Genomic DNA, 26796 nt, shown 5'->3' with positions numbered 1-26796 from the left:
ATGGACCAGCCAATATTGCAGAGAACGGGTGTTTCCACAAGCACTCCATTTCTCAAACTGTGAAGAATGTTTTAAATTACATATAATATAAAAGTCGAATGTTATGAATATTTTTCTAGTTGTTAGATTTTACTGATATGTTGTATCTTCAAATTACATATATATATATATATATATTATATTGTATTGTATTATATATATATATATATACACACACACTTCATCAATAAATAAATATGCGTGTGTGTCTGTAATATATATATATATATATATATATATATATATATATATATATATATACACACACACATACAGACAATTTTCTTATAGTACAAAATTCATTTTACAACAGCACAACAAATGCCAGATAGCATTGTACGCATGCGCGTTTGTAAACCCCGCCTACATATTCCGAGCATCAGCGTTGTGTTAGATAGCTCTCCATTGTTTCAACAACGATAAACAGCTTGGTGGCCCAGATCAAATTGGTTCTGAAATCTACTGTGACGTGTACCGTCTACTTTGAAGTATAAAAAGGTGAGTTGCACAATATTACTATTTAGTGTCCAGCAATGCTGTCGACTTTAAATTTGCTTCACGGGTTAATATCAAATAGAGCCTTTGACAATCATCATGTTGGGGTTTTCGCAGCTAATGAATTACCTGTACATGTGGAACTACCAGCAGCGTTGATTGTAAATACAGATCCCAAAGATAGCCCCGGGAAGCACTGGGTAGCAATTTACATAGACAGTAACTCCCGGGGGGAATTTTTTGATAGTTACGGAAAACCTCCACATGTGCATAACCATTTGCGATTTTTGGAAAATAACTCTAAATTCTATACGTACAACACTCATCAGATACAAAGTTACGGGTCTGTGTACTGTGGGCATTACTGTTTTCTGTATTTATTCCATAGAGCCTCTGGTAAACCCATGCATAAATTTCAAATTTTATTCCCAGTACCGATAAAAAACGACAATATTATAACAACTTATTTGCTGACTCGTAAATTAAATTTATAATACTCGGTACGTATACTAGAAAATATTGACAGTAAATACTGTTTGAAATTTTATACAAGTTACATATAGTCCTAATAGTATATTAATAATTTTGTAGCGTTACAGTTTACAACAGCTTACTTATAATATATATCTTGTTTTGTGTCTTTACAGAACAATGACGCAATATCCAGAGATGGGATCTTTCAATGCTAGATTGTCCTCTTTCAGAAACTGGCAATCAAAAGAATTCCCGTTTGTAGAAGCTCTGTCCGAAGCAGGATTATTTTACATTCAAAAAGAGGATAAAACAGTATGCTTCAAATGTGGTGGAGGATTATACCGATGGAAATACAGAAACAATGCAATACTAGAACATCGTCGATATTTTCCATTTTGCCCCCTGTCTATAAACCTAAATTCAGATCGACAATGCGGTTGATGCTTTAATTAAATTAATTAATATTTGTTATCTAATATTTCCTCAATATGACGTTTATGATATTCTGCTGATTTTTCTCTCACCATTGATCTTTGTAATGCCCCGCCCCCTCCACCTTTTTTGTCCAGCACATGCTTGGTTTGCTACGCGCGCGTGCGTCTCAAAAACACACCCACGCATTTCTTCAAATGTATACCTGCACGCTGCGACATGCAGTATCTCGCAGTTCTTAGTCATGGAATCCTCTATTTCGATGCCGCTGAAAAAAAGATTTCAACCGTACACTAATTTCAAGGGGGTTCTTCAGAAAGAGAGCGATCAGCATTTACCTGAAGAACAAAAACAAGTAACTAGTCTTATACGCCAGTCGATATTATTTGATCACGTCTACTATTTGAATGCTTCGAAAACAAAAGTTATCTCAATCGGACTTTCCTCTCATCTGGATTTCCAACCTGTGGTCAGGCTACACAGAAGCGGGGCGGCCGGTGTTGAACTACAGTTGCAGGAGTGGCACGCTCTTCAGGAATTGTTTCCAGTAATCGACAATTACATCGCTATTCCAGGTGAGCAGCCTCGTGTTTCCTACCCACTAAGTGAGCAACATGAATTGCTGATAACCACACTGTACAATCGCCGTCAGATCATTATAAGGAAGAAACCAGCTTACGGTTCCCTGGAGATAGTGTTCATCGCAGAAAGTTCGTGGCGGAACTTTATGAAGATATTTGTGTGCATCGAGCATGCGAAAGTTATGTGTGAAACAGTATCGCCGTATCTGAAATCATATTTTGGAAACTGTGTGGAATCTTGCATTCTCGACCTTCGCGAACAATGTTTCGGTTGCACAGATATTTCCCCTGTCCATGCATGTCATAAGGAGAAGTTTGTGCTTTCCCATCTACATGGATGTACAAAACCTGAGCCTTTGTCTATACAAAACATCGACGGAAAAAGACTTTCCAAAGAAGTGTTTGTTTTTTGCGAGAACATGCTTGTGGAAAAAATAGTGAAACATTTTAATTCAGTGGTTGCAGCAGAAAATGGATATGATAGTGACACAATTCCTTATGTGGGTGAGTGAACAAACTTGAAGAATAAAAACTTGTTAAATAACATGCTGATAAACTGGTGACACAATATAAACATTTTACATATGTATGTTTGTGTGTGTGTGTGTGTGTGCGGCTCTTTTGAATTTTGTAAATATTGTTAATAAACAGGGATAAAATATATGTCTTGGCTTTTTTCACTTATCACCCCTTTAAAAATCCTCATGGTTTATATTTTTACTGGTAACAATCGTTAATAACAACATCAATAATTAACTATATAATGAAAAAGTGTGTATTGTGGACTTGTCGAAGATAAAGCATGAGACCTTTTCTTCACACTGGTAAAACTCGGTGTTAATAACAAATTAATAATTAACTATATAATGAAAAAGTGTGTATTGTGGACTTGTCGGAGATAAAGCATGAGAGCTTTTCTTCACACTGGTAAGAATCTGTGTTAATAACAACATTAATAATTAACTATACAATAAAAAAAATGTGTATTGTGGACTTGTCGGAGATAAAGCATGAGAGCTTTTCTGCACAGCGCTGGACACGCAAAGGCAAGTATCTTTATTTTCATTCTATTTCTAACAATGATTCGCTATTTTTTCTTGTCACTATAAAAAACTATTTCAATTTTTCTTTTATCACATCTGTCGCCATTTTGCTTGTTTTTGTTTAATTCCTCTTTATGCATTGAGGTTAATCGAAACATAACTTTAGACTTTTACATGGAATTGAAACATAGAATCTTGCCTCCTTTGATTGAATCGAACCTGTGACTCCTTTTTGATCACAAAACAATAGTGACGGCCATCTTGCTAATTTTACCTACTCTTTATGCATTTAAGCTAATCGGTACTGGGGCCCCACACGGCAAAACAACAGATTCTAATTTATCTTTATACATTAGCGGTAAAGTCTTTGCGTTGTAATCAAAAGGCATTTTGTTTTGATTTTTAATATCTGTTCCTGCCTAAATACTAATGGGGACTCAACACACTTCTTTTTTTTTAAAAAAACATCATTATCAGCCAATTTGACATTGTGAATCGAACCCGGGACCTTTTCATTACAGCATAAACATCCTATTTCCAATTAGTTCATTTTCTCTTTGTGCACAAAAAGCTAATCGGAACTTTTAAACAAATACAATTGAATATCCAATTTTCACCAACATTGGGAATCGAACCCTCAACCACTTGGTTGAAACATCTCGCGGAATAAAAAACACCCCCCGCGCCCGCGCCGCGCCCCGGTCGCCGCCTCCGCCGCCGCCGCCGCCGCTAAACACAAAACGCGGCCGCCATATTGATTTTATTCAAATACTATTTATGCACAGATGGACTAATCGGGACCTATAATGGCGGGACAAAACAATTGGCCTCATTTAACTACCTAGAGAATCGAACCCGCGACCTCTTCATTACCAGGCGACAACATTAACCACTACCCCAAGGCCGCCATATTGATTTTATTCAATCACTATTTATGCACAGATGGACTAATCGGAACCTATAATGGCGGGATTAAACAATTGGCCTAATTTAACTACCTAGAGAATCGAACCCGCAACCTCTTCATTGCCAGGTGACAACATTAACCACTAACCCAACTCGATTTTCGAACTCAACCATTTTGTTGGCTTTATTTACACACAGGCTAATCGAAATCATTCAATATTGACATCGTTGACTTGTAATCAAGGGGTCCCAGGTTCGATACTCGGTGGAGGCACATAGTGGTCCGAATCACCACTTTTCAACTGTGGGTCCACTCCTGATTAGTCTTGCCGTGCATAAAGTGGACTTAAAAAAACTAACTCAATCTATCAATCAATCAATATTGACTCTACCAGGAATCGAACCCTCGACGCCTCTTGTTTTACAGAGCAATAACCTTAGCCGCTAAGCTTTCGGGGTACAACACCTTCGGCGCCATCTTTAAATCATTTCTTCATGTGTTTGCATCATACGCAATGGTTGCGCGCGCATTTCCTCCAAAGACACACACACACACACACACACACAAACATACGCACGTGTTAGGTTAGCATACATCAAGAAACAACGTGACAAATCCATTGACCCCCCTCCCCCACCGCTTCCGATGTCTTCAACGTGATCAGACACGTTCTGCTGACTCAACAATAAAATCGCTCGTACACCGCTACGACCGGATGTAACATAACACCAGTGGCATCGAATTTTTGCTGACGCGTAGGAATGAAGTGCTGCCTCTCTACTGTCATTTTTGGCATTCACGCCTTCGGAAGTAAAGTTTCAGTATTCAAATTTGCACTACTGACTATGTTGCTGTTGAAAGATAATTTTCATCACATGAAATGATCTACACAGACAAGAGGTGGAGTTTGAGTGTGGATAACACAAAAAGATTCAAGGTGGCCACTCTAGGGCAATGATAAAATTCAAGTGTAATTCCTGGTTTTCAAGGCGAACTTTCCAAGAATTCAAGGATCCAAGTAGATGTTTTCTCTATTCCAACCTTACCTATTACCGACTCTCACCCTCTCATCTACACACAAAAATATTAACAATGTAAAGAGTTTGTATGATTCCAATGTACCAAAGAAGTTACCTAATCAACTTTAAGATATATTATTTTGTAATAATCTTCCGTCTGTCAGATAGATTGTTCTGCAAAAGACTAACAAATTAAACGGATTGTGAAAATGTTGTTTTATTTTCCATGTATCTTTCTTTTTCTTCCCAAGAAAATAAAAGCTAAACTGAGAGAAACTTGCCTCAGGGCATTTATAAACATATATAAATTTAATAGGATTTGGATTAATAAAAGTTGCAATTTTTCACGTCTACGGAGAAAAAATTGGAATAGAGAAAACACCTCCTTGATTTGCCAAAATTCATGAATAATTTCCAGAGCCAATGATTCACGCATAATTTCCGGAGCCAATAATTCACGTGTAATTCCCGGAATTCAAGGAATTCCAAGTGAGTAGCCACCCTGATATTGTGCAGCAAATTATGCATATGTAATTCATTTTTCATATCAACAAGTAACTTTTTCTAACAGCACAAGTGCAGTATTATAATAATTTGTAGATAGTTTTGAAAATGATATAAAGAAATGAAAATTTGTTTAGAAAATTAATATTTGGTTAATACGGTTCTTGTGAAATTTTGTTTTTAACTATTGTATTTAATCAGTATTTTTCAGGAATTTTGTACCAAATTAAGTCTTTTTGCAACCGATTTCAGGATTTTTCGAGCCTAATTTAAGGTTTTTAGAACCTATTTTCGGATTTTTAGAGGCTATTTTAGGAACCTAAAAGTACACTTTTTAGATCCTAAAAATCCGAGGTTTACTCATGATCAAAGGTTTGGTATTTTTTGAACATAGTTCCTGCATAAGGCAGCTTGGAGTTCCTCCAGCCCCTAATAAATGATTAACGGGGGAGGGGGGGTGGGGAAATGTGTGAACGTGGTAAAGGCGGCCGAAGCGTGCTGCTGATCATATAATCTCCACAGGAGCCTATGTACCTTCATTGCATGGTGCAATGAGCACGGGGTAACTTTGCCTTTTATTGCTTACATAAATCTTACACCTCACAAATAAAGAAAACTTTATTAATTGGAAATGTTATTTATTGGACATATTTATTACATTTTTCATATGTCGTACTGTTATGGAAATATATATTTATGTATTTATAGATAAACCTTATGTATTAATATATTTCTTATTACTAGGGTTGAGACAATACCACTTTGAACCGATATCGATGCCGATACTCTTACCGATTCCCACCGATATTGATACTTGAAATTTGCAATAATTAAAATTGGTTCAAAATATTGATCACTATTGGCGTGATTATCTCGAAATATGCCTCAATTTGCCTAGAAATTTGTTTTAGAATATTCAACAATTACATCAGAATATTAAAATAGATATTATCTAATATACTTTTCCGTGCAAAATAAAAAGAAAGTTCGAATTTTGCATTACTTCCAGGATAATTAGACTCTCCGAAAGTGTGGCGCAGCTTTTTTGCGGACCTCGTAAAATACCAAAATGCCGGAATAGTATCGGTAGATGAATCCGAACAGATACTTTCTGATACCGATGCCGATACATCGGTATCGGCTGGCTCAGCCCTATTTAATACATATAATATTATATATACACCGCGTGAGGCACCTAAAAGTACCACCTGAAATAGCGAAGAAACCAGAAACAGTAGCGATGTGAGGTTTGCGGGAAACAATAATATCAAATGGAGCTCGTAAATCGGAGGTATGGGGTGGGTCGAAAAATATCGACAAGTGGGGCATCTGGAGCAAAGTCATATTTTTTTTTAATGGAACGATATACAATAACATGCATAATATAAAAGAGCACACGCAGAGAAACACAACGCCGTTGGTCTCATGCATCTACTGCACATAGGAACGAAGATATGGTCATGTAAAGATATGTAAACAAACTAACAAGTGGCCCACTTGACCGTCAGTACCACGGCATGTAAGACTTCTCAGGTGCCTGACAGAACTGCCTTTACGCAGAGCAAGTTTTGATAGCAGGTCCACGAGATCGTGTTAGTTCATAGCAAGCAGTCGTAGTGGTAAGAGCGAAGATTATGGTTTTACAAACATAGAAAAAGCGGACATGATCCTGATTTATGGGGAATGCCGAAAGAATGCCTCAGAAGCCTACCGTGTGTACGCAGAGAGATATCCGGACAGACGACAGCCATCTCGAAGTCTGTTTGGTAAGTTATTTATTAAATTAAGAGACACCAGAAGTGTAACACCACGAGCACGTGTGCGGAACAAGCCAACTACAGGTGAGGCAGGTGCAACAAATATTCTCGCCGCTGTTGCTGTGAATCCGCACGTTAGCTCCCATGAAATTGCCAGGGATGCTGGGATGAGTCAGCGAAGTGTATTGCGCATTCTGCACACACACAAGTTTCTCCCATATCAAATCTCCCTCCATCAGGAACTTCACGGGAATGATTTTGTGGACCGTGTTCGGTTTTGCACATGGATGTTACGACACAACACACCCGATTTGTCACGTATCCTCTTCACTGACGAGGCAACTTTTACCAATCATGGAAATGTCAACCTAAGGAACATGCACTATTGGTCGGTGACAAATCCACATTGGTTTCGCCAAGTGGAACGCCAGAGCGCATGGAGTGTGAACGTGTGGTGTGGTATAGTGGGTGAACATCTCATTGGCCCTTTTTTTATACAAGGGACACTGAATGCTGACCGATACATACAGTTTTTACAACATGAACTGCCTGTACTATCGGAGGACATACCACTTCAGACAAGGAGGGAAATGTGGTACCAACATGAGGGGTGCCCAGCTCACAGTGCAAGACGCGCTACAGCATGTGTGGAAAATACATTTCCAAATCGTTGGATTGGACGTGGAGGGCCTGTCAAATGGCCGGCTCGTTCCACAGATTTGACGCCGTTACACGTTTTCCTGTGGGGAAAGCTGAAGGACATTGTCTACTGGGATGTGCCAACAACTCCAGAGGATATGCAACACAGCATTACTGCGGCCTGTAGGGACATTCCCTACGAGATGTTACATTCTGTGCAACGATCTTTGCGTGGGCGCCTCGTTGCCTGTATCGCAGCTGACGGCCACCACTTTGAACACACACTTTGACAGGTTTTCGCTTCTTACGCAGTGGTTCTTCAACATACTGTCATGGTCATTTTCATTATGCTGTAACACTGTCAAATACATGGTGCTGACGATGTCTACTGTATTTTTTCTTCCTTTAACACGTTCTGTCTTCATCTTGTCCAATGGCTTCCGACATCTCATACTTGTACATGCCGTGGTACTGACGGTCAAGTGGACCACTTGTTAGTTTGTTTACATATTTTCACATGGCCATATCTTCGTTCCTATGTGCAGTAGATGCATGAGACCAACGGCGTTGTGTTTCTCTGCGTGTGCTCTTTTATATTATGCATGTTATTGTATATCGTTCCATTAAAAAAAATATGACTTTGCTCCAGATGCCCCATTTGTCGATATTTTTCGACCCACCCCATACCTCCGATTTACGAGCCCCATTTGATATTATTGTTTCCCGCAAACCTCACATCGCTACTGTTTCTGGTTTCTTCGGTATTTCAGGTGGTACTTTTAGGTGCCTCACGCGGTATATATGTATATGTGGGACATTCTATGTAAAAGTACCCCTGAACCTCAACTTTAAAATTGATTGATTGATTTGTTGTTTTAAGTCCACTTTATACACAGGAAGGCTAATCGGGACTAGACCTTCAGTTTAAAGTGGGATCCGAACCACTTTGCCATGTGCAATTTTAAAATTAAATGCTGTGCTGTAACTTGCATAAAAATTCAAGTATTATACATTATTAAGTTAGAAGGTAGAAGGTATTTTGAATATTGTTTGTTTATTTTAACTTTTTGATTTCCTTGTGTCTTGTATTGTGGCCCATCCGTGACACGAAAAAACAATTAATTTCTCCTATAACTGTTACATTTTCCCCTCAACTCTACTAGAATATTAAAAGGTCCATTACCTTCTCTGCTTTTCTTTAATTTATTTTCTATCATTTGACAATTCAATTAAAATACATTTGTTATTATGTGAAGAGACAGTGTTTCTTCTGTCCCACCGTGTTCACTTATAGCTACAAATCTGTTAATGTAGTATTGTAGGGTAGTTATATTTAATTAACAGTGTTAAGTTTCATATTTCATTGCACAGAAACTGTAAGAAAAATGTTGCTTAACTATCAATGGAATAGTTACTTTAATATAAAAATTAGTCCGCCTGTCCCACCCTTGACAATGCAATGCCCATTAATATAAAATGCAAACAAATTCATTGCAATTTTTCAGTAATTATTTTTTTTAAGTTTGTATTGCAATCATGTTGTATTTTAGGGCACATTTACGGAAATTTTAAATTATTTTCAGTCTAGTGGCCATAACTGTCGAACACTTTGGAATATCTTGTTTCAGTTAGGAAATAGCCACCTCCTTTGCATAGCCCTTACACAATGTTAAAAGGATACAAATCACGCCGACCGCCATTCATGTTTGCTTATCGGGATGCTTGTGTCACATTACAATACCAACGTTATCTAGAAGGTTGTTCCGGCGGAAGTGACGACGAAGGCGAGTTCATTTCCTCCCATGAATTCACGACTCCGAGAAGCGAGGCCACAGAAATGCTGCGTGGGTGCTGATGCCTCTGTAGGCACGTCTTCACCCCAACCCAGGGCCGTGAATTACGGCTAAAGCCCCATCGGGGTGTCCTCATCACAGCGCCAGCCCACAATTAACTACGGAAGGAGAGACGCTGGGCGGGATTGTTACGACGTACGTGATACAGAAGCAAAATATACGATGATGCAGGGACACGGTGAAAAAAACTTCCGTTTAACTGCGAAAAATAGCTCTAACTGGCTGTTTGCCTATGATTGGAATATCATTCTGCGAGAATACTAAAGAAATTAATTAAAGAAATACAGGGTGTCGCAAGAATAACGTATGTTTTTGGATAAGTGTATCGTCATTGATTTTCAAGATACAAACGTTTTCTTAACACCAAAACCATTGTTATGAAATGCAGTTTGGATTGGTATACGCGTACAGTGATGATTTAAGTATGAGATGACGACGTCATTGTTGCTGCACACATTCAGAACTTCTACTCAAAGTTCCGCATTGCCCTTGCCAACCTCTCGTCTGGCACAGCTGTAATTCCTTCACAAATGTGATTTCGGACTTGAGGTAACCCCACAAGAAGAAGTCGCAGACAGACAAAACTGGGGAGCGTGGGGGCCAAGATACATCGCTGAAACGTGAAATTACGGCGGAGACAGCAACAATGATGTCATTTTTCCGACATCATCTTCCATACTTAAATCATCACTGTCCTATCCAAACTGCATTCTTACCGATGGTTTTGGTGTTAGTATAACGTTTCTATCTTGAAAATCAACGACGCAACACTCATTCCTAAAACATGCGTTCTTTTTGCGCCACCCTGTATCATAAGGAGGGAATCTTCTTTGAATATATAATTCAATCAATGTATGAGGGAAATTCTAGGGTGTTCGGGAAAAAGCGCTTAAGAAAAAGCACAGCAGGCACTTATTTATGTTAATTATTTTAATAAGAAACACTACAGATATATCAACGTTAAAAATCTTTATACAGGCCCAGTATTAAATTATACTTCTAACATTTTCTTTATTTGATTCAGTGTAACATTAATGAAAGCAAGAGATAATCGTATTTTTTCCGAACATCCTAGAAGCACTTTCATCCAAAATTGAAAGCAGAATAATGTGTATGATGAAAAGGTTTTATTTGAAAATTTAATTTTCTCTCCATTGGTTAATCGCGACGACGAGGATGAATAAGTAACTGATAAAAATGAGTGACGATTTGTTGATTTGATTTATTTTACTTCACTTTTCTGCCACTTTTGGCTAATCGCGAAGATAAGGATAAGTGATGATATGATGAAGTTGATGAAGGGACGCTCACAAAGGGTACTCACGCTGCCCAGTCTGGGATTCGAACCCTTGACCCTTAGCGTCGTAGCTCTGTGCTAACCATTGCGCCACAGAGGATGCCAAAAATTTACAATAAAAAAACATAATTTATTTATTATTTAGCGTCGCTTTTCTGCCACTTTTGGCTCATCGCGACGACGAGGATGAGTGACGATTAGATGAAATTGGTGGAAAGACACTCACTCACCAATAACACGCATGCCCATGCCGGAATTCGAACCTGGGAACTTCTATGGCAAGTCCGAAAGTCGGATATTTAATGCGTTAGGTCAAGAACCGGCTGAAACACAATGATATATCCAAAACTTGACTAGGGTTCATGCTCTTAACCTATAGAGCACCATGCCATTCCGCCAGGGAGCCCATCGCAATTTTAAATTGAGGTAAAACAGCACACACACACACACACATAAACGCAAGCAGCCACACACACACACACACTCACACACACTCATTCGTACACACATACATACACCCACCCACCGACACACTACTAATGCCTTCTCTTCCACTTAACCATTAATTAATATGATCATAGTTTTTCTTCAAAATTAATTAAAACAATTAAAAATGGAAAATATATATGAGATATAAAGTAGTAATGAAAATAAAATTTAAAGAAATATAAGTAATGCAGTTTGTATACATGGACTCATGCCATTGATTAACCATTAATTACGGTGGTCATTATTTTGTTACTAAATTCAACGAATAAGATAACTGAAGAGCAAAAATTAAAAATAAAAACATACAGCTTATATACGTGGACCGCACACACATACGCGCGCTCGCACTCATACACATATATACAGAGAAAGCAAATTACGTGAGATTAAAACATTACGCATTCTTTTCTGGAAATTAATTTTCTAGGTCCAATTGTTTAACATGTGTAATTTTACAGTATGCAATTGTAAAAATGTTATTTCCCTAGTAAAAAAGGCCCATAAGAATACAAGCAGATGTGTAAGTTTTTCTCCGAAACTTTTCCTTGTGTGACCAATATGGCTGTACTCCTGATTCTAAAAACGTACATTTTGTTTGTAATTTGAACACTTTTTTAAATGATGTTTGCATGCTTACCATTTCTCTGCGGGAGACCTGAGACCACCATGTAGGCGTCTCCTATGGTTTCCACTTTGTAGACGTCGTACTTCTCTATTCTGGAATCGAATAGACGATACAGGCTATTCAACATCATCACCACCTAAAAGTAGAATATTGCTAACATGATACACATAGAGACATAAAAGATTGCTAACATGATACGCACAGAAACAAGAGATTGCTAACATGATACGCATAGAGACATAAATGATTGCTAACATGATACGCATAGAGACAAAAGATTGCTAACATGATACGCATAGAGACATAAAAGATTGCTAACATGATACGCATAGAGACATCAATGATTGCTAACATGATACGCATAGAGACATAAAAGATTGCTAACATGATACGCATAGAGACATAAAAGATTGCTAACATGATACGCATAGAGACATAAAAGATTGCTAACATGATACGCATAGAGACATAAAAGATTGCTAACATGATACGCATAGAGACATAAAAGATTGCTAACATGATACGCATAGAGACATAAATGATTGCTAACATGATACGCATAGAGACATAAAAGATTGCTAACATGATACGCATAGAGACATAAAAGATTGCTAACATGATACGCATAGAGACATAAACGATTGCTAACATGATACGCATAGAGACAAAGCTTCCACAATTATTACTGGTGCTAGGATTGTCACGACTTATCATATATTCTTCGGTAAGGGAGATGTGTTCCCTAAATACATAGGAATTCATGTTATGAAGAAACTAATTAAATTAAGGTGCTTTTTAATGATATATTTAGCCATATTTGGCCAGTGGCTATTTATATAGATTTTCAGACATACTCAGCATATTTTCGCTATTTCAAGGAATACTCAGCCATTTTCGAAGTGGATTCGTTCTTAATCCCATTTTCACTCAAGCTGTTGATTTTTTACAATTATGTCTAAGTTTATTTCCTAAAAAAACAGTCTCCTTTTCTAATGCTGTTCCAAAACGAAATTTCAAGTAAGCTTTCGTATACATCAGACAATTTTGGATTTCTTCCTTCTTTGGAACAATCAAGAGTACCACTAGTGGACTAGATGTAAGTTTTGAATAAAACTGTCAATAACTAACATGGTGCTTGTGGTAAAGGGGGACAACAAGTTTGAATTTGAATTTGAATTTAAAATTTTGGGTGCGTCAGCACTAAGGCTATTTAGCACCCGTCACATTATACGGGGTCCAGCCCCTTATCGTTACACATAGCAACTCTAACGTTGCATAACTAAAATCATAAAATATTAAAATCTTCTGACTTTCGTTAAAAGCTGAGGCTGTAAAGGAGCACTCAGCACGAATAAGGACAAAACACAGGACAACACAAACAAAATTATACTGGCCATGGGGCCAGTCGCCAGAGCCTCGTTAGTCTGCAGTCCAAGGTGTACTACGTGGAAGTGAGGTTGACTATTGGGTGCACTACGTGAAGGAGCACCCCTTACACCCAGAGACAACAAGTGTCAACGAAAATGGAAAAAGTAAAGGGTATCATACATTGTGCTGTATTGCAAAAAAACTATTCGGCGAATTTTCTCTCGATACTACAGAACTTGAGCCGAACGACATTGTTTACTTTAAATGTGCTCCTCTTGTGTCAGCCGAAGTAGAAATATGCTTTTTTCAGTACATGGCTTTGCTGGCAGACAATAGGCAATGATTTTTATTTGAAAATTTACAGAAAGTATTCATTGTATATTGCAATTCAAGGCTCATTAAGTGAACTAAAATGGCCTTGAATTGCAATATACAATGAATACTTTCTGTAAATTTTCAAATAAAAATCATTGCCTATTGTCTGCCAGCAGAGCCATGTACTGAAAAAAGGCTCATTAAGTGAACTAAAAGGCCTCCCCGATGGCGCAGTGGTAGCTTCGTCGCCTTGTAATCAAGGGGTCCCGGGTTCGATTCCCGGTGGAGGCACATAGTTGTTCGGATCCAACTTTAAACTGTAGGTCCAGTCCCGATTAGCCTTACTGTACATAAAGTGGACTTAAAACAACAAATCAATCCAATCCAGTGAACTAAAAGTAGTATGTGAAAATATATCAGCATATGGTAAATATTAGTTTGAAACAGTACAGTTGAAAGGGCATATTTTTAAAATTATAAAAAAAATTAAAATTGTTTTTTGCATATTTTGGTAATTTTTAGGTCATAAACATCCTAGCCGTACTTATCTCTCTCTCTATCCATGGCAATTGAGATTTCTGTTTGAAAAAGTTATACTTCCGGACAAACTTAAAGAAACTCGTCACTCATTTGCCTCACAATCTTGACAAGGTGTTGTTGTGCGATGGAAAACATATATATTAACAAGATTAACTGAATTTATTAAGGAACTAAGAAAACAACGGTAACATTTTACATTATAACGAAACTACGTTCCCCATTCCAGGTTCTTGTTTGCACAGACTCTTGTCTAGCAACAGTAGCTTGCTTCTTCTTCCTCTAGGAGGCAGCACTACAGGTGTGAAGAAAGTAAGGTCCGAGTATCTTTGTTGGCCCGGAACTACACTTACCACATACGTCGATGAGGTTAACATTCCAGTATTGTTACATATTATTGTATAAATGAGTTCAATTGTAACAATAGTGGATTATATCTTAACACACACCACCGGGTATCGAATCCGGGACACCTTGCTTACAAGACGACGACGTTTTTTTACACCATCAGGAAGGCCCACATGCATTGTATATAGGTAGAATTATGAATCTTAATTAATGATAATTTATTCACGAAAATTATGCATTTAAAATTTGCTGAAATTTCGGTTTTATTTACATATTCTTTATATTGACAAGTTTCACTCAAACACAGCACGGGATCTATTTTATACTGAAACCACTAATAGCAGCTACTATTGACGTCAACGCTGACGTCAGTGGTAAAAATGCAGTTTAAGAAAGCCATGCATCCAACTAACATGAAGCTACACATTTTGCAATATGATTTTATAACATTTTTTTAAATTAACACAAGTTTGGATTAAAATATACTATGGATGTTAATTTATTTAGTTGATGGTGTACCTTCAGGTTGGATACATTCTATAACTATTTTTTTCTTTTGTTTAGTAAACATTTATACAGTTATTACTATATTAGCATCAATCATAATGCAAATAAATGTCTGAAGAAGAGAATGTAAGTTCTTCCAAAAAACAACAAAAAAACGTGCTTACTTGATTGATTACCTTAAATTAGAAAAAAATATTCTACAAAGTAAGCAATAGTGCAGTACATACAAGAAGAAGAACATTCACATTATAAGAAGATTAATTTACCTCCATTGCAGAGCTTATGGCGGATATTCGTGTAAATCCAACGATGTCGCTAAAGTAGATCGTCGCTGACTCAAAATTCTCCGCAGGCACCTGTTTACCAAAAAGAAGTACAAAAAAGTTAAAATCAAGTTGTGATATTTGAAATCATTGTGATTCACCTTCGAAAAACACAATTATCACGTTTTCCCTTAAACTGCAACACTATAATGCATGAAATGTGTCAAACTGTCGTCATATGTAGTATATGCTCAGAATATTGAAATTAAGAAATTAAGAAAAACAGAAACTGTTTTTAAATGTCGGTATTTACCGATTTTGAAAATCGGTTTCGTTACACAACTGCTAAAATTTAAATAGCTAAATCGTATTATGCCTGCACATAATTGAGTAATTTGACATTGAAAATGCCAGTATTGAAAGATAATACTATTCTTATGTTATGACATCAATTGTGGTATTTTACAAAGTGTTTATGGACTAACCTGTACATTTTTGGTTGCTAAGAGAATGTTATTTGGACATTAATTTGTGGTGTCATTTTAATGGCGCCACGGACTACAGAAACGTATAGAGAACATCAAAACAAACAACTTTTCTCAGTAACATTTTTCTCGTTGGTGCGTAGTTTCGGCTCTACAGTCGTTCAAAAAAGCCCGGTTTGCCGCCTGAATGCTGGCAACCACACAAATATTTAGTTGCATTTGAGACGTCATTTCCTGTCGTGAAGCGATGCGTTACAGGGTTGCCAGAAACCAACATATTCTGTGAGAAATGACATAGCCACAATCAGCCCTATTATATACCATAAAACAAAGCGAGAAAATGTTCTGTAACACAACAGTAAGTGAACAAACTATGCGGAAAATGGTAGAAATAAAGGAATTGAAATGGAAGTGGTAATATCGATTTTTTTTCTCAGCTTACATGTCAAATATTTTAAAATCTCGTTGCCAAGTTGGCATCTACAATTTTGTCTATCCACTTCGTCCTTCTCATACTCGTTGTCTGTGACACACTGAACAGCTGACAAAATAAAAGTGAAAAAACTCAAAATTCCAAAGGTAAGTAACACATAATGTAATGTATATTCAGGGCATTATGAGGCAAGGGGCAAAAGTGGTTGAACATAAAGTGATATAAGTAGTAGAAAAACAAGCTGTCTGATGACTGTGTTTATCTACGCACCGGATACACATGTAATAGTTTGCAACATTACTGTGAATATGAAAGTATATTGCCTGCTGATTCACAATCTAACAACCCATGCTTGTGCGTGTTTTAGCCATAATGTAACATCATGAACCTCGGATACGTGCACTATAAGCACAACAATACCACAACGCATGGATTGGGTGGTCTGTTAAAAGATGCCCCGTGGAAAATGTGCTCTTTGCATGTAGGCAACCCTGGTACACCGAAGAGAATAGCGGGGTAGAGAAGAGTCCAGGATATCGGAGTCAAGCAGTTTAGACAACTTGACATAAACGTAAATGAATGAAACATCTCTTCTGTAAATACAGTACAGTGTGACAACAACCTACCTAGAGGAGGTGCTGGAAATGTCCTCCGTTGACCTCGAGCACGGGCGAGGACATCCTGCGGGATGGCCTTGATAGCTGTGATAATGTTGTTCTAGAGTTCTTCGAGTGTGTGAGAGTTGTTGTTATACATCTGTCCCCTTTAGAGCTCCCCACAAGAAGAAATCACAGGGTGATAAATCTGGAGAACGAGGTGGCCAGGTTTGGTTCGTGCCACGGCTGATGACGTGATCAGGCGGGAACACCGACTCAATGCGCGTGATCGTTGCACATGCTGTATGTGCCGTGGCTCCATCCTGCTGAAAGTAAGCGTTCCTTCGCTCATCCTCAGTCAGTTGTTCAACAAACACGTTGAAAATGTTACTGATGTAACGAACCGAGTTCACAGTCTCATGGAAGAACATGGGGATGATGATGCGGCGTGACGACACCGCACACTAGACACCGAGTTTCTGGGTGTGCAGTGGAACTTCCATGAACACTTGTGGATTGTCACCTGACGAGTATCGCGTGTTCTTGGAGTTTATGTAGCCTGACAGATGGAACCATTCTTCATCGGAAATGAACAAGTAACCATCCTGCATCAACTCCGGAGCAATATTGGACAGTAACCACTCACAAAACTGCACGCGAGCTACCTTGTCCACATCCCGCACCTGATGCATCACGGTAACTTTATATGCGTGCAAGTTCAAATCTTGCTTCAGGATCCGCATAGCGGTTGACTGGGACACCTGCAACTGTTGTGCCAAACGCCAAGATGATTTTCGTGGACTGCGTATCAGTAGCTGCGCTGCGTCGCCCACCTTTGCCTTAGTGCGGACAGTCTTTGGAAGCACTTTTGGCCTATTCAGCACGGATCTGGTTTCCCGCCATTTTGCAATCAGTTTTTGCATTACTGATTTGGTTTGTGCCTTTGCTGGAACTCCATTCACCGCGAACTCCGTCGTAAACAAATCTGCACACTGTTTCCAAGAACCGAGGCGTGCATACGTCTCGACAACAAAGATACGCTGCTGCACCGTTAACACCATGCTGACCCACCAAACCACACTCACAACTTTCCTTGCCGATCAACTGATCTGCACGCTGCCTGCCTCAAGGTCACTACTGGACACTTCCTTTAAATCCCCCTCTGTGTCATGTTGTAGAAACTGCTTGGCATCGATATCCTGGAATGTTCTCTACCCCGCTCTTCTCTTCGGTGTAACAGGGTTGCCTATATTCAAGGAGCACATTTTCCACGGGTCCTCCTTTAACAGACTCACCCAGTACAAGTCTGTAGATACCAACCTTGCAACGAGAATGGAGTTGCAAATATTTGACATGTAGCTGGGCGTAAACAGCCAGATGTAAACTGTAAGTCTAATAAAATTTATAGTTGATGATGATTATATTTGATATGTAGGCTAAGATACAAAATCCGATATTGCCACTCAATTTTGAATACGTTGTTTTTATACCATTTTTCGTATTGTTGATTCACTTTCCCCCTCCCTTGGGATGACTGCTGGTCTTCTGACTGGTAGGCTGTATTTCCCTAGATGTTCGGTTTACTGAACGCGATCCTATCTTCGTCCTATAGATCATAATGTGGTTGGTACTCTGTTATTTTTCCAAAAAAAAAAATGTGTTCATTGCAACACTGCCGTGCACTGTTTCGACGCAGGAAATTATGTCAGTGATACGATCAAATGTTATGTGTGTTTGCCAGCATTCAGGCGGCTAAACGGGCTTTATTGGACGACTGAAGAAACGAAACTACGCACCACGAGAAAAATGTTACTGAGTAAAGTTGTTTGTTTTGATGTCCTCTGTACGTTTCCGTGGTCCGTGGCCGCCATTAAAATGACACCCTGTATAAGAACTTTGCATACACACGCTTGCAGAAGACGAGGCAAAGTGTACAAGTACTAATTTAACTAACTTAACCTATTCGAAATACTTGATGGGTGCTAGGAACATCAAATTTAAATGTCTTAACCTACTAATTCAACTCTATAGAAACAGATTTACGATCACACGAAATATGAAACGCTTTGAGAATATCGATGAAAATATCTTAGTTCTTAGGTTAATTAAACAATAAAGGAGAAAAGTTACATGAACTCACAATGATTGACCGTGCAAATGTACGAATCATTATTTGTTAAAAGACTTTGTCCTCAGATTTTTCTTTTACATTTCCATGTGCGTCTGAGTTGTTTACACCAAGATTGTAGTTCATTAACGAAGTGACTTGCATTGCACTAATCATAGATCTTTCTCTTTTTGACAGAAATATACTACAAAGAAATAATGTAGCATCCATTGGTTTATATTGAGTAGAAGGGTACAAAATTATCCACAAAGTATTTGTGAAATACCAAAATTGAACAAAGTTACAAACATTTCACTGGGGTGTAATATTTCCCACCGTGCAGACAACGGAATTGAAGATGTAAGTGAATTTCATTTCCAATAGCGTTAAAGTCAATATACGATCTTTACACTTCGAACTGTACATTTCCAACAACGTTTGTCAGAATAATGTGACCATACAAATCACAATCAACATCGATTTGTGTTAAATAAATAAATTTGTCAGTAATTACAAACTCGACATACATGAAATCTACATAACATATTAGTTAGGTTCACTACGTACTTCGCCCTAGTTGAACACATTTTCAAGATATTGGTGACTTTTCTTGTAGTACTGTCGGTTAGGTTACGTTCTAGATTTTGAACTATTTTGTTTGGTTATAGCAGGTTGAAAGAGCTTGTTTGTAATCGTTCATTTATTTGCTTCGTTATACAGACGTGTGTTTCTCGTTGTAAATGATCGAATATGTTTTCCAACAACGAAACATTGCTTGCAGTTTGTGTATATGCCTACGTCTATATATTTTTCTCTCTTTTGGCAGCATAGTCTTTAGCATGTTTAGGGCACGTTTCCTTATTACATGTCTTTCGTAGCGTACATCTCTGCAAACCTAATCAGCACGTCCTACAAACGAACCATATTGTGAAGATAAGTGTTTAGGAGAACTACACCATTTTCTCGATTATTTGGTACTAAAGTAATTAAGTGTAACTTTAGCGATGGCACTGCATTTGGCTTAAGCATGTTCTTTGGTGGAAAATACAGTAGTTCTGCTTTTAGATCTCGCATATATTCTTCTTCACAATAATTGGTACTGGACACTTGCAATTTTTACATTTCGTCTACAAGCAAGAATCCACTGTTTACTTACGCAGTTATCAGCTGTAAGTTCTCAGTTTTCTGGTTATAGGTTTCATAGCTTGCTACAGCAGAATTAGACATGATTGTAGTATACAAGTACAAAAATACAATAACAATAAATCGAACGCTACAAAATGAACAACCTGCTTCTTCCGATTCTCGCGACATGTTAGCATCTGAATGTGCCCCGCACCATACCCAATTCCTCCCAGATGACGTAATGCATCCACAGACGACTGCGCATACGTACTGCGTGTAATCTGGTAGAAAGTTTTATTTAGTTTGTGCAATTTTGACACCTGTAATTGAAGAGAGAGTGTTCAGTATGTAAATAATTATGAGTTTCTTTTAAAATGTGAGTTCTAGAAAACAAACATTAACAGAAGAGCTTTTGGGTTCAATGAGAGAAAGTATATGTACCCTATCACGGGAATCTCAGGAGCAAGGCCGGGCATAACAGCAGAGAAGGGGAGAAAGCAAGTGGGCGGAGCGAAGTACACGCTGATGCAAACAGCTGATAGCCGAAGTGGCTCCTCCTCCCCCACGCAATCCCGTTTCCTCGCAGGTGCTCATTGGTCGAGCCTTTTCGAGTCACTACCTGCGCAGACACTTGCTTTCGTTTGCTCGCTACAGAGATTCCCGGAAGAGAGTATAGATACTGTAGCATGGATACTTATGGTACTCTATAGTTTACCACACGTCTCATTGTAAGTCGTTTAAGTCTCATTGTTCACGGCTAAGGGAGAGAAGGGTCATTTGTACATTTACCCACTGTGCGAATTAAGCTTTATGTTTTTTTGGGGGGGCTCAGTGGCGTATTTATGATTCATTTCGGTGGTTGATTTTTTTGCGTATGCAAATTTGTACGTTACCAGTCAATTAACTAAACTATTGCCTTACGGTCCTAAGTACCTTAAAATATTGCTTCTAACTCAGATCATTAAATTTTATGATAACATTTACACGTAATTTAGAAACAGTTACTATATTTACACTCTAAGAACACACAAAGTCATACACAAAAAAAGCTGCTATCGAATTGTAACACTAAAAACTTGCCAGAATTTTTATTGCCAAGTTAAAACTTAACGTCCATCTAACCTAGCTATAAGTTTCTTGTGAATACTTTAATACATTTGTAAAATATCAGCACTATGCCATGAAATCGCAGCCTGCTGTTGTTTCGACTTGATAAGGTTTGGTCAGTTGCAGAATGGTGCCCTTATAATCCACAATGCTGCATACTTTTCGGCAGGGAAATCTTTGATGATTGAACTATTAATGGACACGAATGATTTTTCAATTGTGTTTGTTTCATAGTTAAGGAATGGTCATGTATATGCTTCCAATTCCATGTTTGTTTAGGGATTTAAAAACATCCCTGGCAGAAATACAAAAAATACTTACTTTTGCTGGGGATAAATTCTTTTGTGGGGGGCGAATCCCCGGCATCCCCCGTTAATTCACAGCATTTACCGAAAACCGGACAATTGGCATACCCGAATCAATATCGCAATTAGGCCCTAGTAGATTTCATGTTTTGAATTTAAGTTCCTTCCCTACCTCTATTTGGACATTATTGCTCGTGAGTCATTTCACTCACAGAACGATTTTTTTAAAAAGATAATCATCAAGTAGAGAGGGGGCGGGAGGGGCACTAAATCAACACCTACCAAATTACGCTGAAAGACTAATCCACACGTAATTACGCTAATGAACAGCGTGGCAATTAGACATTGGATTCATTAAATACGCTGCGTTCGCCACCGGAACGATGGGTGAAGATAGACCTAATGCAGAAGAGGATTACGACAATGTTCGCCAGAGAAAAAGACACAGAGAAGACAGGTGTATTACATGCTTGTTACGAATGCTTTTTACCTGTCTCTGTTGCTTGAGTTGCTTAGCAACGGCCGAAGGCAGCATTTGACACAGGAGCCTGTCGCTTTTCCTCTTCTCGCATTTCAGCTCCATTGTTCTGCTCACTAGTGTTCCTGCAAAGGTCTAGAAATTAAAAGAAAATCAGTTTTTAGTTGAGCTTTTCAGAACACAAGTAAGAATGAAATACAGTGTACAAAATAAAAATGGTTATATCATTATTTACCATAAGCCTCCCAGATGGCGCAGTGGTACCGTCCTTGTAATTAAGGTGCCCCGTGTTCGATAGCCGGTGGAGGCACATAGTGGTTCGGATCCCACTGTAAACTGTAGGTCCAGTCCTGATTAGCCTTACTGTGCATAAAGTGGACTTAAGACAACAACTATTATTTACTATAACTTTTTGTGACTTATTTTGTCACTTATTTTGTGACTTTTCCTAAGAGAAAGCATTACCACGTCATGGGAACTTTTCCGAACTGACCATGATTTAGAGTTATGAGTAGACGTCGGATTTTTAGGTTTTTAACCTATTTTTTCCTTTGCAGGTAAATAAGAAATGATAAGTTACGTGAGAGTTTCATCAAAAACGAAACACGTGATGAAGTTTTATTGTGCCGAAATAACCTATTTTGCTTGTTAGAACCTATTTTAGGTTCTTTCGTCTAAATCAAACCTTTTTTTAGGCTTTTATATATTGTTTTAAGTTTTTACAGGATTTTTGCATCACACAGAGGTATTTGTTCTGTTTGGTAACCCAAGTATTAGTATTGCAATAATTAGTGGATAATTTTGAAAATGATGAATAGAAATAAAAATTTGGTTAGGAAATTAATATTTTATGGTTATATACATATCTATTAAAATTTCTCACGGTTCCTTTGACATTTTGTTTTTAATAATTTAATGATGTTTATTAGGCTCGAAGAAAGGAGAGAAAGGAGACGAGATATATGTACTGATATATATACATATATATGTACATATATATACGAAAGGGTATGTAATATGTAAACTGTAAACATACTTAAATTTATCTTGATATAAAATTCAATAATTCTTATAGGTAAAATTGTAGAATAATATACAAAATGCTAATCATGTTAAACAGTAAATAGTGTTTTTATCATTAAACTGTAAATAAACAACAACTGATATTTTGTAAACTATCATTAAAAAAAAAAGTAAAAATTCAGCTACAAAGACTAAAAAATAAGTCACAATTATACGTGACATACAGAATGTTATTTTTTCACTAGAAGAAAAGTTACTGAAATTATTACTGTAGGTATAGTTTCATTAACACACTCAACAAACATTTCCATTGTAAATTCACAGATACAATATCAGAAACAGAAAAATTTATATTAACACATATTTTTTATTTGCTTTAATGAAATTGTTGAAATATTTCACAGAGCCGTTTACCAGAATAAGCCTTTCTATAAAAAGCATATATAAATGTGCATGGTGCCAAAAACCATAGAAGCAATTTTAAGGGTGTTTTTCTTTAAAAAATCGATTTAAATTTTAAAAATTCAATTTAAATAAAAAAAAACATCAAAAATGATTTTATAAATAAACATCATGATTTTTATCCACCCTGTTGTTGATCATTGTTATTTCAGTCTTTTGTGCAAAATTCAGAGGCACTGTTATTAAACAATTAGCTTGAAAAGCGGTTTTGTATCTTAGGAACTCACAGTCTGAATTTGATGAAATTTGCGTCATTGTAATGAAAAAAATATTTTCTTTCTGACGTACATGATAAATATTCCTCAACACAATTTCAATAATGATAAACTATATATTAACAGCAGCAAATAAATTAAGTATTGTAGCCGGAAATTAAGCCATGGGGTTGCAATTTCTAGAAATTGATGCTGTTCTAGTAAACGTGACTCATACAGATGTTCTTGGACCGACGTTTTATCGAACTTTTTCAGAACTGCCTTAGTGCAGGGACTCAGGGGAGGGCCTTTGATGGGCTTGCTTGGATCTTGAATTGGATGGACTGGTTTTAACAGAGGTCTTTAATTGGTCATTTTTTTATTCTGGATTTCCATTTGCTGTATTCGTTGACGTTAATAATGATATAGTTGGGTCTACATTTAAAATTTAATTTTGTAATTTTTATTAGTAGAGCTATATAACACTATCTGGAAGAGCTTGTGAAGGAAAACATGCGTATTGCTGTGATGTAAATAGCCGCCACTTATGATATTAGTGTTGGTTCAGCACATTGTCCATGATGTGCTGCGATTAAATAAAATGGCGGCGAGATGAGTGCCACGTCAGTTGACTGCTGAATGAGATACCGTCGCGTCAATGCCTGCGAGGAACTTTTGCGTTGTTTCCAGGTCGAAGGTGATGGATTTCTGGAAAGAATTGTTACAGTAGATGAAACCTGGGTGCACTATCACCAACCTGAAACAAAAATATCGAGCAAAGAATGGCGCCATAACTCATCGCCAAAACCCAAAAAATTCCGCTCTCAACCATCAGAAGGAAAAGTCATGCTAACTCTCTTCTGGGATGCAAATGGGGTATTTTTTTAATATTACATGGAAAATGGAGTAAAAGTGACCAGTACTTCTTTCTTATGCAGATCTGCTCCAAAATTACTATCGCCCTGCAATCAGGAGTAAACGACGAGGACTTCTGACTTCAGGTGTATTGTTACTGCATGATAATGTTCGACCGCATACTGTCCGTTCAACGGTTGCGACAGCATATGACATTTGAATGCCTCACACACCCACCTTATTCACCAGACCTCGTCCCCAGTGACTTTCGTGTGTTCGGACGGTTCAAAGAGGCGATGGGAGGCAAGCATTTCCGAAGCAATAAAGAGGTGAAAACCACGGTGCACGAGTGGCTACAGTCACAACCAAAATAATTATTTTCACGAGATATCCATGCACTTCCGAAGCGCTGGAATACGTGCATTGCACGTTATGGGGACTACGTTGAAAAATGATGTATGTATAATTTTTTGTATTTCCTCATTTGCCTCATACAAAATAATTTTCATTTAATCACCCTCGTAGTAATACATTGCCTAAATAAGGGATAGCAGACAGTAAGTTTGTAATTAATGTTGCTTCTCAAAATGATATTTGCAATGATGGAAACACAATACATCACCAATAAAGAAATATCCCTTTTCATCTCTAAGTAAAATAACATTAAAGAGTATGTGTTTGATGAAGAGAATGCTATGAGCACTCGTTAATTAAAATTTAAAATAAGGGACTCAAGTTGGGAGTGATCGTTACATGATAAAAATGAAGAAAGGGAGAAATTCTGAGGAAATATGGAGAGCGAAATGTAAAGATAGTCGAGAAAGATAGCAACTGACAAACATGGTTTATCAAGATGGCTGTCAACAAGGGCAGCGAAGCGTGGAAGTGAGCTTCCAACAAACACCCTACATTATCAACAAAAATTAGACTTCATCATGTCTGCTGAGGACATTTTCAACGATGCGCATATTCACAGTGCAATTGCTTCTTGCTCTCAAACCGTAAGAAATTGTTTTAATTTCTGTGAAGGATTCTTGTTCCGGTGCTATCATGCTTCATGTCTTCAATTTTTGCAAGAATCCAACGAACTAGCTTTGTTCTAAAGGGACAGAACGTGGATACAATGAATGCTACCAAGTAATGGTTCTGTCTCTTATTAACACGCCTTGGTTCTCACAGGGTGCAATTGTCTCCATGTAATAAGGAAATATTGTTTACTTCATTTTCCCTTATTTAATTTTTCATCCTCTTCCCTGTCATTGTTGTCTATTTCTTCCACTTCTTGCTAGATATCTATTTCGTTTCTCGCTATTCATCCATCTTGGTTCTATATTTCTTGCTTACTTCTATCTTTCTAATTTATTTCTGTTACTTTCTTTTCTCTTCAAAGTATCATCGCTTCATTGCTCTCTCTCTCTTTATTATTTCTATTTCACTTCCTTAATTTTTTCTATCATCCGTACTTCTTTCTATCTTCCTTACTTCTTTTTCCCTTCCTTATTTCTTTTTCTCTTCCTTATTGCTTTTTCTCTTCCTTATTTCTCTCTCACTTCCTTATTTCTTTTCTCTTCCTTATTTCTTTATCCCTCTATTATTTATATTTCTCTTCCTTATTTCTCTTTCTCTTCCGTATTTCTTTTCCCTTCCTTATTTATTTTTCTCTTCCTTATTTCTTTTTCTCTTCCATATGTCTCTTTCCCTTCCTTATTTCTTTATCCCTTCCTTATTTCTGTATCCCTTCCTTATTTCTATTTCTCTTCGTTATTTATTTCTCTCTTCCTTATTTATTTTTCCCTTCCTTATTTCTTTTTCTCTTCCTTATTTATTTTTCCCTTCCTTATTTATTTTTCTCCTTAAGATTTTTTTCTGTGGACGCCCATGAACACTACACTCATACACATGGACAGTAAAGACATACACAGAGATTTTAGATTTAAGTTACTATTTCAGGAATAAAGTTGTAAAAACTATCTCCAAGAGGGGAATGGGGTGCTTCTTTTTATTCTAGAAAGGTTTTGAATTCTCTAAAAAGCTTGTGTGTAATTATAGATGAAAGATGTTCGTGATTGTATTAATATAAGCAAAAAGGAATGAGAGAATATTATCTCTAGTAAGACACTATTTCTGTTTAGTG

At 37.4% G+C, this 26796-nt stretch overlaps 1 protein-coding gene across 1 annotated transcript in view; it reads right to left on the bottom strand.

The window, feature by feature from the left end:
- LOC145987102 (uncharacterized) overlaps positions 1–26796 on the bottom strand; it is a 115015-nt gene that overhangs the window by 50036 nt on the left and 38183 nt on the right. The window contains exons 7-10 of the mRNA XM_083121577.1: positions 22141–22263; positions 20403–20558; positions 15496–15585; positions 12167–12290 (exon numbers count right to left, since the gene is read on the bottom strand). Coding sequence (XP_082977703.1) covers positions 12167–12290; positions 15496–15585; positions 20403–20558; positions 22141–22263 — 493 coding nt within the window. The remainder of the gene's footprint in view (positions 1–12166; positions 12291–15495; positions 15586–20402; positions 20559–22140; positions 22264–26796) is intronic.

Source organism: Lepisma saccharinum, chromosome 4 (genome assembly GCF_977018435.1).
Source record: "Lepisma saccharinum chromosome 4, izLepSacc3.1, whole genome shotgun sequence".
Taxonomy (NCBI): domain Eukaryota; kingdom Metazoa; phylum Arthropoda; class Insecta; order Zygentoma; family Lepismatidae; genus Lepisma; species Lepisma saccharinum.
Note: the sequence above shows the minus strand (reverse complement) of the source record. Positions and strands in the feature narration are given on the sequence as shown.